The sequence below is a fragment of the Salmo trutta genome, chromosome 36 (genome assembly GCF_901001165.1).
Source record: "Salmo trutta chromosome 36, fSalTru1.1, whole genome shotgun sequence".
NCBI classification, from domain to species: domain Eukaryota; kingdom Metazoa; phylum Chordata; class Actinopteri; order Salmoniformes; family Salmonidae; genus Salmo; species Salmo trutta.
The window spans coordinates 5,287,976-5,306,194 of NC_042992.1; the positions used below are offsets into that span (position 1 = coordinate 5,287,976).

The window sequence follows — 18,219 nt, forward strand, 5'->3', positions numbered from 1 at the left end:
TATAAACAATGTAACTAAAATACAATGTACAGTAGTAGAAATATTAGAATGAGCTATGTCGATAATACAGCAAAATGGATAGAATTGCAGGAAATTATGCCCAGTTCAAAACACCTGGGAGCTCTGAACTTGGAACTCTGAAATCTCCGACTTCAGTGGGTTTAATAAGACAACTGTGAACTCGGGGAGAGAAAAAAACGAGCTCTGACTGTGAAAATTCATTTTGAACGATCATCCAACTAGGAATTCCAAGTCGGCAACTCGGGGCTCTTTCTAGAGCTTTCCGACCTTAAGCTTTTCCGAGCTTTTCCGACCTTAAGATCACTGACATAATGATTTGACCTAGTTTTTCCCGAGTTCCCAGTTTTCTTGAACACACCATTAGCTTCTGGACCTCGGTCTGGAATATAAAGAATATATATGTATGTGAATAATGTGTATAGACAGTATGGACAGTATGTGAATAGAAAAGGTATGGACAGCAGTAGTTATAAAGGATGGGGTGTATGGACAGTAGTTATATAGGATGGTGTGTATAGACAGTAGTTATATAGGATGGTGTGTATAGACAGTAGTTATATAGGATGGTGTGTATAGACAGTAGTTATATACGATGGTGTGTATATACAGTATATTTTTATAATTGTGTGTATAGACAGTAGTTATATATAATTGTGTGTATAGACAGTTTGGACAATATATGAATTGAAAAGGTGAGTACAGCAGTAGTTATATAGGATGAGCCATGACTAGAATACAGTAGGATATACTGAGTGATAAAACATTATGTAAACATTATTAAAATTAAAGCAGTGTCTAAGATGCAGAGTGGAGTATCGAAGGTAGCTGGCTTAGAGACAGTGTCTAATGTTCAGTGCAGGATACTAGTCGGAGCCCGGCTTGTATATATATATGTCTCTCTGTCGCAGCTTTGACGCACAGCAGGGTGAACAAGCCGTGGGTCGGGTGAGGTCTATATCATGGTCACGTGGTTATTAAATCACAGTCTTGTAATGTTGCATCATGACATGCTTGAAAAAGGACTCCTTGAAAAAGGACTCCTTGAAAAAGGATTCCTTGAAAAAGGACTCTTTGAAAAAGGACTCTTTGAAAAGGGACTCTTTGAAAAAGGACTCCTTGAAAAAGGACTTCTTGAAAAAGGACTCCTTGAAAAAGGACTCCTTGAAAAAGGACTCTTTGAAAAAGGACTCTTTGAAAAAGGACTCTTTGAAAAAGGACTCATTGAAAAGGGACTCTGAAAAAGGACTATGTCCCTTTAAACGGCAGGCGTGGCTTTTCTCCTCTCCCCCCGCCTTTTATGCAAATCCCCGTCTTTCTCTCCCGCATCATATAGTGCAGTAGTCCGGTTGTCAAGTGTCTATTGTGAAATCTATCTAAGTTACTGGATGTGGAAAGTAGACCTACGAGTTACTTTTCCCAGTTTGAGCGTTCAACTGATAAACAACAGCTATTTATTGAGAGTAATTTACCGAAAAGAAGCTTCAGCGTCGCTGTGTTGGTTACTACGCATTATAGGAATTCATTAAGAAGACTCCCGTTCAATTTCACCAACGCTAAAAGGATTATTCAAATATTTAACAAAGATAAAACAAAAATATATATATATATTTTTTTCCATCCCCGGACGGAAGTGTGTTCTGTTTCTTTACTCTCGACCATTACTAGAAGACATACATCGCAGTGTTTCAGAAGTTTGGGTTTGTGAACACGCCTGTAGTTAGATTTAGGCCTACCAGTGGATTGGTATTTATTTGCTCTCTTGTCTCTCAATGCTTTGTGAGATAACGGTTTTGTTTTGGTTACCGTAAAACGTTGAGTGTTGCTCTAAAGACTCAACACTTTTTTTTTTGTTTGTTATTGAGATATCTTGGGAATTGTTGTTTTGGCAACTATTTAAAACTGCATTTTATTAGCCACGTAACCGTAACGAAACATACAGGGTGTTAAAAGCGTTTGGTTTTTAGCCGACAAACAGGGTCGCTGACCTGTAACTCTATTTTCCTCGGTGCAGTTGGACTGTTTTATTATGTAATGCAACTATGTTGCGAAACTTGTTGTTATGTCGTTTTATCATAACAGACTACTGTGTTTATCATAGCAGTCCAACGTGCTAGGCTGATTCCAAGTACCCTCTCTCTGTTCCAAGGTAGACTAGAGATAACGGAGATCAGATCACACAGTGCGCTTCCTCAACCACGCCTGGCCTGACCTCTAGATGCCGGGAATAAACTCCACCGCCTCTTCTCGCTATGAGTCCGGCTGGGAGATGGAGTACGATCACTACCAACATTATTTCTACGACGACCACGATCCGGACGAGGATTTCTCTAAATCCACTGCGCCCAGCGAGGACATATGGAAGAAATTCGAGCTTGTACCAACCCCGCCCATGTCTCCTATCCGGACTTTGGAGGGGGCCGCCGGGGTCGGGATGGTCTACCCTTCGCTGGGGGACAAACTCGAGTGGGTGTCTCAGTTTTTGGGTCAAGAGGACGACCAGGATGTGCCGTGTAAACTCAGCTCCGCCGACGAGGCTTTGGGGAACCTGAGCTCCATTATCGTACAGGACTGCATGTGGAGTAGCTTTTCGGCGGGTAAGCAGCTGGAGAAAGTTGTCGGGGAGCGGCTTGCCTCCTGTCCGGTGTCGGTGCCGACTAAACTGCCCGTGCAGGCGTTGGGAGCTGCCGTCAGCACCGCCGGGAGGGCGCAGTGCGTGACGGTACCAGTGGACGCTGCTGTTCCAGTTCTCGGTAGCCCGGCGACGGATTGTGTGGACCCGGCTGCTGTTCTCGCCTTCCCGCTAACCGGGGGAATGTTTAAGAAACCGTCGGTGTCCTCCGGTTCAGAGACCCACACAGACTCATCAGGTACGTTATAAGTTCAACATTGGACTGTGAAACTGACTATGAAAAGCTGATATATATATATTGTAATGAAACAGCAAGCAGGGAGCAGGTCTCGAACCCTCGACCTTCAAGCCCGAAGTCCGGCGCGCTATCGACTGTGCCGCAAAAGCATGCTCAAGCGGCAGAGTTGATTTCCGCGCTTATAAACCCAGGGTCGTTACAATACATATAATGCCATGCATAAGTGTGGATGTAGCCAATTTGCCATAGTGACCTTACTGGCCACAAAGTTTTTTTTAGCCTAGGTGGCAGTTTTCAAAATGTGTTTTTGTTTAACAGTATTGGTTGTAATGTGGCTGCGGAAGGCTATAGGCTTAGTGACTGCATTGCTGTTGCCCCTCGCTGCCCCACTGCTTTGTGAAAATGACCCACCCATCTGAAACATCTGTTTCTTGACTATGGTCCAAGACACCAGCTGCTAGAAAGAAGAGTCCCGGGCTACACACACTTCTCAAGTATCATTTACCGTTCACTTTAATGTTCTTATCATTTCCTCATCCTCAACTACACTGAAAGAAACACGTTACATTTTTATATGTTATATATATATATGTATCTGTGATGCACTTCTTGGATAAACAGAATAACTTGTATTAAATATGCTCTCTACATTCTCTTAATTTCATAGAGCTACTTTCTATTGGCCTTCAGTGTAGGTATTTAGGTTGGCATGAAGTGCACTAGTCTCTCTATCTAATGTGTGTTGAATGTCACAATGGAGACTTGTTGCAGTCCAGAGTCTTGGCATTCCTTCCTTCCTGAACTGAAGGGGCAACAGCACCAATTGTGTAGGCCAGTGATAAGAATGGACATTCACCTTGTTAAATCTCTTGCAATGTGTGACACTGTTTCATACCAAGGCTTGATATTTATATGTATTAAGTCAGAAATGTGGTCTCATCTATTTCAATACTGTATGAAGGGGGTTGGATGCTAGAAAGCTAGGAATGAATGATTCCTCAGTGCAGGTAGGCATACACTAGTTCAGCACAGAAGTGTTTAAAAGGAAAATGGAGTTTTAATGGAAAATGCAGAATAGACCTCAGAAAAGTACTAGATACCTAGGAACCAATCTATCCTTATCTCTCTGACCCCATGCATGATAATGGTATAGAGCAGGGTTATTCAACTATAATCTTAAGGGGCCAGACTTTTTTTTTTTAAATGGTTATTTACAGGGGGTCAGACATGCTCTACATGGGATTGATCTTCCTAAAACCGCTATATATATATATATATTTATATGTAACAGTGTAGGTTCCGTCCCTCTCTTCGCCCCAACCCGGGCTCGAACCAGGGACCCTTGCACACATCAACAACTGACACCCACGAAGCATCGTTACCCATCGCGCCACAAAAGCTGCGGCTATACACACAAGGGTCCCTGGTTCGAGCCCAGGTTGGGGCGAAGAGAGGGACGGAACCTACACTGTTACATATATATATATTGAATAACCCTAAATATATGTATATGTATATGTGTATATATATATGTAAAACAAGACACAAACACAATTCTAATCTTATGAAGCACTTTTATTAACATTAAAATGTTGCTAAAAAAATATCCTTTTAAGTGCTTGAAGATTAGCCTAATTCATACATTTCTACTTTCCTGTCCATTGTACATAGCTTCATCTTTTCATTCACCTACACATAGGAGACATTTTATCTCAGTTGACCAGCATCATATTCTGGTTTCTAGTTCTTTATCATTTACTTATTTTCTGTCTTGTTTATTGTTATTTTTTCTACACATACATTTTTTTTAATGCATGGCATTTCTGTTGCCCAGCTTTTTGAAGAGAAGTCTCTCCCCTGCATCAGTAGAGAACAAGTCCCTGTAATAAATTGCATCACCTCTGTGGGGACTTCATCTCGTTGCAAAGTTAGCTTTTCAGTTTATCTAAAAACGCTGACATCACGGAGTGATCTGTACTGATGACATAGACCATGATGCTCAACTTCGAAAACAAGCCATGTTGCAGGCTAGATGTTGCTAGGTTAAAGTTTCTGAAAACAAGCCATGTTGCAGGCTAGATGTTGCTATGATAAAGTTAATGAAAACAAGCCATGTTGCAGGCTAGGTGTTGTTAGGATAATGTTTTTGAAAACAAGCCATGTTGCAGGCTAGGTGTTGTTAGGATAACGTTTCTGAAAACAAGCCATGTTGCAGGCTAGGTGTTGCTAGGATAATGTTTCTGAAAACAAGTCATGTTGCAGGCTAGGTGTTGTTAGGATAACGTTTCTGAAAACAAGCCATGTTGCAGGCTAGGTGTTGCTAGGTTACGGTTTCTGAAAACAAGCCATGTTGCAGGCTAGGTGTTGCTAGGGTAAAGTTAATGAAAACAAGCCATGTTGCAGGCTAGGTGTTGCTAGGTTAAAGTTAATGAAAACAAGCCATGTTGCAGGCTAGGTGTTGCTAGGATAACGTTTCTGAAAACAAGCCATGTTGCAGGCTAGATGTTGCTAGGATAAAGTTTCTGAAAACAAGCCATGTTGCAGGCTAGATGTTGCTAGGTTAAAGTTTCTGAAAACAAGCCATGTTGCAGGCTAGATGTTGCTAGGAGAAGTTAATGAAAACAAGCCATGTTGCAGGCTAGGTGTTGCTAGGTTAAAGTTAATGAAAACAAGCCATGTTGCAGGCTAGGTGTTGCTAGGATAACGTTTCTGAAAACAAGCCATGTTGCAGGCTAGATGTTGCTAGGATAAAGTTTCTGAAAACAAGCCATGTTGCAGGCTAGATGTTGCTAGGTTAAAGTTTCTGAAAACAAGCCATGTTGCAGGCTAGATGTTGCTAGGAGAAGTTAATGAAAACAAGCCATGTTGCAGGCTAGGTGTTGCTAGGATAACATTTCTGATAGCCCATAACTGAGTCCATGGTGTTTAAGTCGTCGCTGAGTTAAGCACAAAGCACGCTCTGGTGTATGAGGAAGTTTAGTGATCTGATTTGGTGAAAGAGCCAATAGGCGGCCAGACAGACCCTGCACCCCTGTTAGCAGCTCTGATTGGCTGTAACTGGTACGTTGGATAATATTGATTGACAGCACTTAATGGACGGGACTACAGAAAAACAGATTCTCCCATTGGAGAATATTGGACGAGGGCTCCTTTTGGCATTAACATTAGATTTTTTTTGCCAGATTTGTTTTTAATTCATGTTAAGACGATTGGGTGATCTCGCTCTCTGAAGCCGACGTGAGAAAGGTCTTTAATCAGGTCAAGGTTGCGGGGCCTAAAGGTATTCCAAGGTGTTTTCTCAAAGCATGTGCAGAACAGCTGGCAGGCATATGCACGACAATTTTCAACCTCTCTTTGTCCCAGTCTGTAATTCCTGTCCCCAAGAACTCTAAGGTTTCATGCCACAATAACTACCACCCTGTAGCACTCACATCTGTAATCAGGATGTGCTTTTAGAGGCTGGTTATGGCAACACATTAACTCCATCATCCCAGATACCCTTGAGACCCACTCTAATTTGCATACCACCTCAACAGATCCATGACACAATCTCAATTGCACTCCACACTGCCCTCACCCACCTAGATACCTACAGTTGAAGTCGGAAGTTTACATACACCTTAGCCAAATACATTTAAACTCAGTTTTTCATAATTCCTGACATTTCATCCTAGTAAATATTCCTTGTCTTAGGTCAGTTAGGATCACCACTTTATTTTAAGAATGTGAAATATCAGAATAATAGTAAAGAGAATGATTTATTTCAGCTTTTATTTATTTCATCACATTCCCAGTGGGTCAGAAGTTTACATACATTCAATTAGTATTTGGTAGCATTGCCTTTAAATTGTTTAACTTGGGTCAATCGTTTTGGGTAGCCTTCCACAAGCTTCCCACAATAAGTTGGGTGAATTTTGGCTCATTCCTCCTGACAGAGTTGGTGTAACTGAGTTGGGTTTCTAGGCCTCCTTGCTCGCACAGACTTTTTCAGTTCTGCCCACAAATTTTCGATGGGATTGAGGTCAGGGCTTTGTGATGGCCACTCCAATACCTTGACTTTGTTGTCCTTAAGCCATTTTGCCACAACTTTGGAAGTATGCTTTGGGTCATTGTCCATTTGGAAAAACCATTTGCGACCAAGCTTTAGCTTCCACACTTTTTGCATGTATGTTAGCACAGCTGAAAACTGTTGCCCTGCTTAAAGAAGCAATAAAACTGGCCTTCTTTAGACTAGTTGAATATCTGGAGCATCAGTATTTGTGGGTTCGATTCCAGGCTCAAAATGACCAGAAACAAAGAACCTTTTCCTGAAACTCGACAGTCTATTCTTGTTCTGAGAAATGAAGGCTATTACATGTGAGAAATTGCCAAGAAACTGAAGATCTCGTACAACGCTGTGTACTACTCCCTTCACAGAACAACGCAAACTGGCGCTAACCAGAATAGAAAGAGTGGGAGGCCCTGGTGCACAACTGAGCAAGAGGACAAGTACATTACAGTGTCTAGTTTGAGAAACACAAGTCCTCAACTGGCAGCTTCATTTAATAGTATCCTCAAAACGCCAGTCTCAACGTCAACAGTGACGAGACGACTCAGGGATGCTGGCCTTCTAGGTAGAGTTCCTCTGTCCAGTGTCTGTGTTCTTTTGCCCATCTTAATCTTTTATTTTTATTGACCAGTCTGAGATATGGCTTTTTCTTTTAATTCTGCGCCACTCGGGAGCCCCCTGCACATTGTAAGTATGGTATTGACTAACCCTGTATATAGTATGGTATTAACCGACCCTGTATTTAGTATGGTATTAACTGAACCTGTATATAGTATGGTATTAACTGAACCTGTATATAGTATGGTATTAACTGTATATAGTATGGTATTAACTGATCCTGTATATAGTATGGTATTAACTGACCCTGTATATAGTATGGTATTAACTGAACCTGTATATAGTATGGTATTAACTGACCCTGTATATAGTATGGTATTAACCGACCCTGTATTTGGTATGGTATTAACTGACCCTGTATATAGTATGGTATTAACTGACCCTGTATATAGTATGGTATTAACTGATCCTGTATATAGTATGGTATTAACTGACCCTGTATATAGCATGGTATTAACTGACCCTGTATATAGTATGGTATTAACTGGCCCTGTATATAGTATGGTATTAACTGACCCTGTATATAGTATGGTATTAACTGACCCTGTATATAGTATGGTATTAACTGACCCTGTATATAGTATGGTATTAACTGTATATAGTATGGTATTAACTGATCCTGTATATAGTATGGTATTAACTGACCCTGTATATAGTATGGTATTAACTGAACCTGTATATAGTATGGTATTAACTGACCCTGCATATAGTATGGTATTAAATGACCCTGTATATAGTATGGTATTAACTGTATATAGTATGGTATTAACTAACCCTGTATATAGTATGGTATTAACTAACCCTGTATTTAGTATGGTATTAACTGACCCTGTATATAGTATGGTATTAACTGACCCTGTATATAGTATGGTATTAACTGACCCTGTATATAGTATGGTATTAACTGACCCTGTATATAGTATGGTATTAACTGGTCCTGTATATAGTATGGTATTAACTGTATATAGTATGGTATTAACTGACCCTGTATATAGTATGGTATTAACTGACCCTGTATATAGTATGGTATTAACTGACCCTGTATATAGTATGGTATTAACTGTATATAGTATGGTATTAACTGACCCTGTATATAGTATGGTATTAACTGACCCTGTATATAGTATGGTATTAACTGACCCTGTATATAGTATGGTATTAACTGACCCTGTATATAGTATGGTATTAACTGACCCTGTATATAGTATGGTATTAACTGACCCTGTATATAGTATGGTATTAACTGACCCTGTATATAGTATGGTATTAACTGGTCCTGTATATAGTATGGTATTAACTGTATAGTATGGTATTAACGACCCTGTATATAGTATGGTATTAACTGACCCTGTATATAGTATGGTATTAACTGACCCTGTATATAGTATGGTATTACTGACCCTGTATATAGTATGGTATTAACTGTATATAGTATGGTATTAACTGACCCTGTATATAGTATGGTATTAACTGACCCTGTATATAGTATGGTATTAACTGACCCTGTATATAGTATGGTATTAACTGACCCTGTATATAGTATGGTATTAACTGACCCTGTATATAGTATGGTATTAACTGACCCTGTATATAGTATGGTATTAACTGACCCTGTATATAGTATGGTATTAACTGACCCTGTATATAGTATGGTATTAACTGATCCTGTATATAGTATGGTATTAACTGTATATAGTATGGTATTAACTGACCCTGTATATAGTATGGTATTAACTGACCCTGTATATAGTATGGTATTAACTGAACCTGTATATAGTATGGTATTAACTGACCCTGCATATAGTATGGTATTAACTGTATATAGTATGGTATGAACTGTATATAGTATGGTATTAACTGACCCTGTATATAGTATGGTATTAACTGTATATAGTATGGTATTAACTGTATATAGTATGGTATTAACTGACCCTGTATATAGTATGGTATTAACTGTATATAGTATGGTATTAACTGACCCTGTATATAGTATGGTAATAACTGACCCTGTATATAGTATGGTATTAACTGACCCTGTATATAGTATGGTATTAACTGACCCTGTATATAGTATGGCATTAACTGTATATAGTATGGTATTAACTGACCCTGTATATAGTATGGTATTAACTGTATATAGTATGGTATTAACTGACCCTGTATATAGTATGGTATTAACTGACCCTGTATATAGTATGGTATTAACTGACCCTGTATATAGTATGGTATTAACTGACCCTGTATATAGTATGGTATTAACTGACCCTGTATATAGTATGGTATGAACTGACCCTGTATATAGTATGGTATTAACTGTATATAGTATGGTATTGAACTGACCCTTTATATAGTATGGTAATAACTGTATATAGTATGGTAATAACTGACCCTGTATATAGTATGGTAATAACTGACCCTGTATATAGTATGGTATTAACTGTATATAGTATGGTATTGACTGACCCTGTATATAGTATGGTAATAACTGACCCTGTATATAGTATGGTATTAACTGACCCTGTATATAGTATGGTATTAACTGTATATAGTATGGTATTAACTGACCCTGTATATAGTATGGTATGAACTGACCCTGTATATAGTATGGTATGAACTGACCCTGTATATAGTATGGTATTGACTGACTCTGTATATAGTATGGTATTAACTGACCCTGTATATAGTAAGGTATTAACTGACCCTGTATATAGTATGGTATTTACTGTATATAGTATGGTATTGACTGACCCTGTATATAGTATGGTATTGACTGACCTGTATATAGTATGGTATTAACTGTATATAGTATGGTATTAACTGACTCTGTATATAGTATGGTAATAACTGACCCTGTATATAGTATGGTATTAACTGACCCTGTATATAGTATGGTAATAACTGACCCTGTATATAGTATGGTATTGAACTGACCCTGTATATAGTATGGTATTAACTGTATATAGTATGGTATTAACTGACTCTGTATATAGTATGGTATTAACTGACCCTGTATATAGTATGGTATTAACTGACCCTGTATATAGTATGGTATTAACTGTATATAGTATGGTATTGACTGACCCTGTATATAGTATGGTATTAACTGTATATAGTATGGTATTAACTGACCCTGTATATAGTATGGTATTAACTGTATATAGTATGGTATTAACTGACCCTGTATATAGTATGGTATTAACTGACCCTGTATATAGTATGGTATTAACTGTATATAGTATGGTATTAACTGTATATAGTATGGTATTAACTGACCCTGTATATAGTATGGTATTAACTGTATATAGTATGGTATTAACTGACCCTGTATATAGTATGGTAATAACTGACCCTGTATATAGTACGGTATTAACTGACCCTGTATATAGTATGGTATTAACTGACCCTGTATATAGTATGGTATTAACTGTATATAGTATGGTATTAACTGATCCTGTATATAGTATGGTATTAACTGACCCTGTATATAGTATGGTATTAACTGTATATAGTATGGTATTAACTGACCCTGTATATAGTATGGTATTAACTGTATATAGTATGGTATTGACTGACCCTGTATATAGTATGGTATTGACTGACCCTGTATATAGTATGGTATTAACTGACCCTGTATATAGTATGGTATTAACTGACCCTGTATATAGTATGGTATTAACTGACCCTGTATATAGTATGGTATTAACTGTATATAGTATGGTATTAACTGATCCTGTATATAGTATGGTATTAACTGTATATAGTATGGTATTGACTGACCCTGTATATAGTATGGTATTAACTGACCCTGTATATAGTATGGTATTAACTGACCCTGTATATAGTATGGTATTAACCGACCCTGTATTTAGTATGGTATTAACTGACCCTGTATATAGTATGGTATTAACTGTATATAGTATGGTATTAACTGACCCTGTATATAGTATGGTATTAACTGACCCTGTATATAGTATGGTATTAACTGTATATAGTATGGTATTGACTGACCCTGTATATAGTATGGTATTAACTGTATATAGTATGGTATTAACTGACCCTGTATATAGTATGGTATTAACTGTATATAGTATGGTATTAACTGACCCTGTATATAGTATGGTATTAACTGTATATAGTATGGTATTAACTGACCCTGTATATAGTATGGTATTAACTGTATATAGTATGATATTAACTGACCCTGTATATAGTATGGTATTAACTGACCCTGTATATAGTATGGTATTAACTGTATATAGTATGGTATTAACTGATCCTGTATATAGTATGGTATTAACTGACCCTGTATATAGTATGGTATTAACTGTATATAGTATGGTATTAACTGACCCTGTATATAGTATGGTATTAACTGTATATAGTATGGTATTGACTGACCCTGTATATAGTATGGTATTAACTGTATATAGTATGGTATTAACTGATCCTGTATATAGTATGGTATTAACTGTATATAGTATGGTATTGACTGACCCTGTATATAGTATGGTATTAACTGACCCTGTATATAGTATGGTATTAACTGATCCTGTATATAGTATGGTATTAACTGACCCTGTATATAGTATGGTATTGACTGACCCTGTATATAGTATGGTATTAACTGACCCTGTATATAGTATGGTATTAACTGTATATAGTATGGTATTGACTGACCCTGTATATAGTATGGTATTAACTGTATATAGTATGGTATTAACTGACCCTGTATATAGTATGGTATTAACTGACCCTGTATATAGTATGGTATTAACTGACCCTGTATATAGTATGGTATTAACTGTATATAGTATGGTATTAACTGACCCTGTATATAGTATGGTATTAACTGTATATAGTATGGTATTAACTGACCCTGTATATAGTATGGTATTAACTGACCCTGTATATAGTATGGTATTAACTGATCCTGTATATAGTATGGTATTGAACTGACCCTGTATATAGTATGGTATTAACTGTATATAGTATGGTATTAACTGTATATAGTATGGTATTAACTGTATATAGTATGGTATTGAACTGACCCTGTATATAGTATGCTTACTTGTGTTCTTCATATGTCTTATTATTTCAGCTACATTGATATTGATTACTGCGTTGTTGGGGTTAGAGTTTACAAGAAAGGCATTTCACTGTACTTGTGCACGTGACATTAAAACTTGAATTGATCAAAAGACCATTTTTAAATTGCAAAACGAGCCGTATCTGTTCCGCGGGCCACCATTTGAACAGCCTCTGTAGCCTGTAATCCCCTTCCTCCCCTCTGGGCCGTTGGGTTCCCATTATATTTATCTTCAGGCTATTACCATTTCAACAGCAGCCGAATCCACAGGGAATCAATTACTTTGGTGTCTTTCTCTTTCAATTTACAAGGAGGCTTGTATCCCAAATTGAACACTTGGTCCCTATTTAGTCCACTACTGCCTTTTTTTCTTTCTTTTTTTCTTTTTCTTTTGCTCTTGTCAAAAGTAGTTCACTATATAGGGACTAGGGTGCCATTTGGGATGGGTGGAAGGAGCAGCAGTACTACCACTGGCTCCTTGGAGTCTAGTCAGAGTTGGAGCTGAAATCAACAATTATTACATTGACGTGTTAAATCAAGGCCCAGTGTTAAAAATCACACGTTGACCCAAGACTAAGAGATTTCTGTGAATGACTGAAGTTCTTACAACCAACGATGCCTAAAATATTTAACGGTAAACATTACACACAAAGTTATGAGCATAACTTTAAAAAATATATATTATTAGCGGTTAAATGTGTAACATTTTTTAAAATGTTACATAAATATTGTGAGAAATGTGCAGATAGGTATGGTGATGGGGGAAGGTTTACGTTGGTGTTTCTGACCCACTGGTTGACCTATTCTTTTGTCAGCAGGTCACAACCTTTTTAATTTGCGCAATGCGATATTTCACCTCACAGATACAGGAGTTTGTTTAATTTGAGTTGTGGGTTTGAGGGATATAAATGTGTCTCTTTTTATATGGTCGTACATTTGGAAGGAGGTCGGGAAGAGCCTCTCTGTTTCCAGCTCATTTTGTGGGCCACGTATATCCTGGCTTCTCTTGAGATCATGCAGTTCGTTGGGCTTTGATGCCTCGTGGTTGAGTATTGCTCTGTTCAAGTAGACTGTGATTTTGCTGTGATCTGATAGGGGTGTCAGTAGGCTGACTGTGAACGCTCTAAGAGACTCTGGGTTGAGGTCAGTGATAGAGTAGTCTACAGTAATACTGCCAAGAGATGAGCTATAAGTGTACCTACCGTAGGAGTCCCCTCGAAGCCTACCATTGACTATGTACATACCCAGCATCCTACAGAGCTGCAGGAGTTGTGACCCGTTTTTGTTGGTTATGTTGTCATAGTTGTGTCTAGGGGGGCATATGGTGGAGGGAATGCTGTCACCTCCAGGTAGGTGTTTGTCCCCATGTGTGCTGAGGGTGTCAAGTTCTTGTCCGGTTCTGGCATTTAGGTCGCCAGAGACTAGTACATGTCCCTGGGCCTGGAAATGACTGATTTCCACCTCAAGGATGGAGAAGCTGTCTTCATTAAAGTATGGGGATTCTAGTGGGGGGATATAGGTAGCACACAGGAGGACATTTTTCTCTGTTGTGATCATTTTCTTTTAGAATTTCTAGCCAAATGTAAAATGTTCCTGTTTTGACTAATTTAATAGAGTGGGTTAGGTCTGCTCTATACAAAATTAGCATACCCCCTGAGTCTCTTCCCTGTTTCACACCTAGTAGTTTAGTGGATGGGACTACCAGCTCTCTGTAACCTAGAGGACAACATTTTACATTTACATTACATTTTAGTCATTTAGCAGACGCTCTTATCCAGAGCGACTTTCAGTAGTGAATGCATACATTTCATACAATTTCATACATTTTTGTTTCTGTGCTGGCCCCCTGTGGGAATCGAACCCACAACCCTGGTGTTGCAAACACCATGCTCTACCAACTGAGCTACAGGGAAGGCCAGTGGGTCCGTCTCCTCTATACCACCTGGTAGTGTGGTGGATGGGCTACCAGCTCTCTGTAACCTAGAGGACAACCAGTGGGTCCATCTCCTCTATACCACCTGGTAGTGTGGTGGATGGGACTACCAGCTCTCTGTAACCTAGAGGACAACCAGTGGGTCCATCTCCTCTATACCACCTGGTAGTGTGGTGGATGGGACTACCAGCTCTCTGTAACCTAGAGGGCAACCAGTGGGTCCATCTCCTCTATACCACCTGGTAGTGTGGTGGATGGGACTACCAGCTCTCTGTAACCTAGAGGACAACCAGTGGGTCCATCTCCTCTATACCACCTGGTAGTGTGGTGGATGGGACTACCAGCTCTCTGTAACCTAGAGGGCAACCAGTGGGTCCGTCTCCTCTATACCACCTGGTAGTGTGGTGGATGGGACTACCAGCTCTCTGTAACCTAGAGGGCAACCAGTGGGTCCGTCTCCTCTATACCACCCACCTGGTAGTGTGGTGGATGGGACTACCAGCTCTCTGTAACCTAGAGGGCAACCAGTGGGTCCATCTCCTCTATACCACCTGGTAGTGTGGTGGATGGGACTACCAGCTCTCTGTAACCTAGAGGACAACCAGTGGGTCCATCTCCTCTATACCACCTGGTAGTGTGGTGGATGAGACTACCAGCTCTCTGTAACCTAGAGGGCAACCAGTGGGTCCATCTCCTCTATACCACCTGGTAGTGTGGTGGATGGGACTACCAGCTCTCTGTAACCTAGAGGACAACCAGTGGGTCCGTCTCCTCTATACCACCCACCTGGTAGTGTGGTGGATGGGACTACCAGCTCTCTGTAACCTAGAGGGCAACCAGTGGGTCCATCTCCTCTATACCACCTGGTAGTGTGGTGGATGGGACTACCAGCTCTCTGTAACCTAGAGGACAACCAGTGGGTCCATCTCCTCTATACCACCTGGTAGTGTGGTGGATGAGACTACCAGCTCTCTGTAACCTAGAGGGCAACCAGTGGGTCCATCTCCTCTATACCACCTGGTAGTGTGGTGGATGGGACTACCAGCTCTCTGTAACCTAGAGGACAACCAGTGGGTCCATCTCCTCTATACCACCCACCTGGTAGTGTGGTGGATGGGACTACCAGCTCTCTGTAACCTAGAGGGCAACCAGTGGGTCCATCTCCTCTATACCACCCACCTGGTAGTGTGGTGGATGGGACTACCAGCTCTCTGTAACCTAGAGGGCAACCAGTGGGTCCATCTCCTCTATACCACCCACCTGGTAGTGTGGTGGATGGGACTACCAGCTCTCTGTAACCTAGAGGGCAACCAGTGGGTCCATCTCCTCTATACCATGTTTCTTGTAGGATGACAATGTCTGTATTTCAGATTTCTTTGAAGTCTGGATTCCTGCTCTTTAGGCCAAAGGCAGATGACCTCAGATCTTGAATATTCCAGCATGAGATAGTGAAAGGCTTTGTGTTCCATAGTGGTGTGGTTTGGCCTCAGACCAGTAAGTGTGAGCAGAGTCTGCTGAGCATCTGACACATACCATTGGCTTGGGCTAGTGTAAGAGTGGGAGTTGGGCCTGTTTGCCTGCTCACGGCCTGAGCGTATGGGTGACTCATGCTCAGGCCTTCTTTGCCGGAGGTGGAGGGCAGGATGGGCATTGGTCTGACCTGAGGAGCCCTATATAGGGTGTGGGAATGGTTGTTTTGGGGGGGGGGGTATTGATTGGTTGGGGTGTGTCTGGTTGTGCAGTGGTCTCTGTCTCGCTCTCTGTCTCTCTCTCTCTCTATTTGTGTCTGTCTATTTGTCTCTCTCTCTCTCTATTTGTCTCTCTCTCTCTCTATTTGTGTCTGTCTATTTCTCTCTCTCTCTCTCTCTCTCTCTCTCTATTTTTGTGTCTGTCTATTTCTCTCTCTCTCTCTCTCTCTCTCTCTCTCTCTCTCTGTGTGTGTGTGTCTCTCATGACACATGACTGAGATGAATAACCGGAGAGAGAGAGCCTGAGCTCAGAGGAAGCTGGTGAGGGGAGGACGGCTCATAATAATGGCTGGAACGGAGAGAATGGAAACTGTGTGTTCTTGATGAATTTGATACCATTCCAGTGATTCTGCTCCAGCCATAACCATGAGCCCGTCCTCCCCAATTTTAAGGTGCCACCAACCTCCCGTGGCTGAGCTATGGTGTGTGTGTGTGTGTGTGTGTGTGTGTGTGTGTGTGTGTGTGTGTGTGTGTGTGTGTGTGTGTGTGTTTGAGAGTGTGTGGCCATGTCTAAATACCTGTACCTACGTTCTAAATAGTAGGGCATTATGGGTATGCAAAAATATAACTTTTTATAGTATGTGAAATATAGAAGAGACAAAATGGTATGCTTTAAATGCCAGGATGTTCGTACTCATTTTGTCTTTTCATCTAGTTGAATTTACTGCAGAAATATTGAGGAAGAGAGTCATTTTTTTCAAGATCAACGTGTGTTTGACAACAGCTGATAATCAAATATGGCGACGCGGTTAAAAAGGGCCAATGAAAAGGGATTTCTGGAATCAACATCATACTTATTGTGACATTGTTCTGCTGTGGTCACTAACCTTCTCCATTCATTGTTCCACCAGATGATGAATCTAGTGGCCATGACCATGATGATGATGACGACGAAGAGGAGATTGACGTGGTGACGGTGGAACACAAGCAGTACAAGTCCCGACGGCTGGTCAACGGCAGAGTTACCGGGGGACGTGGCGGCGGGTTAAACAGGCGGACGCCGGTGACAATCACGGTCCGGGCGGATCCTCTGGACCCGTGTATGAAACGCTTCCACATCTCTATCCACCAACAGCACCACAACTATGCAGCGCCCTCCCCCGACACACACACAGCCCCCGACCTCCCGAGAAAGAGGGTCCGACACGAGCCCTCAAACTCTTCTCATATCTTCTCTAACACACAGCCACCCCTGCACCCCGCCTCCACATCCAATCAGAACTCTGAGAGCAAACCACATGTCGCTGTAGCAACCGTTGGGTCGGAATCATCTGACGCCAACACACCCTCCCCCTTTGGATCCCCATCTGCCTCTCCCCGATTATCCTCCTCCCACCCCTGCAGCCCCCAGTCCTCCGACTATGAGGACACAGACAAACGCAAGACGCATAACTTCCTGGAACGGAAACGGCGCAATGACCTGCGCTCTCGTTTCCTGACACTGCGGGATGAGATCCCCGGCTTGGCAGAGTGTTCAAAGACGCCCAAGGTGGCCATCCTGACACGCGCCACTGAGTACCTGGGACAGCTGCATTCCAGCGAGCGCCAGCGGGCGCAGGAGAAACGGCAGCTGAAGGCCAGGCAGCAGCAGCTGCTCCGCAGGCTGGCGCAGCTCAAACAACGCCCCTGAACTCACTGACTGGCAGGCTGGCACAGCTCAAACAACGCCCCTGAACTCACTGACTGGCAGGCTGGCACAGCTCAAACAACGCCCCTGAACTCACTGACTGGCAGGCTGGCACAGCTCAAACAACGCCCCTGAACTCACTGACTGGCAGGCTGGCGCAGCTCAAACAACGCCCCTGAACTCACTGACTGGCAGGCTGGCACAGCTCAAACAACGCCCCTGAACTCACTGACTGGCAGGCTGGCACAGCTCAAACAACGCCCCTGAACTC

At 41.2% G+C, this 18,219-nt stretch overlaps 1 protein-coding gene across 1 annotated transcript; it reads left to right on the forward strand.

Moving 5' to 3' along the window:
• Nucleotides 1-1,288: 1,288 nt before the first annotated feature.
• On the forward strand, nt 1,289-18,159 carry LOC115176303 (protein L-Myc-1b). The gene is made up of 2 exons (XM_029736242.1): nt 1,289-2,888; nt 17,173-18,159. Exons 1-2 carry the CDS (start codon nt 2,237-2,239, stop codon nt 17,949-17,951), a joined length of 1,431 nt encoding a protein of 476 aa, XP_029592102.1. The 5' UTR covers nt 1,289-2,236; the 3' UTR covers nt 17,952-18,159.
• Nucleotides 18,160-18,219: the final 60 nt, after the last annotated feature.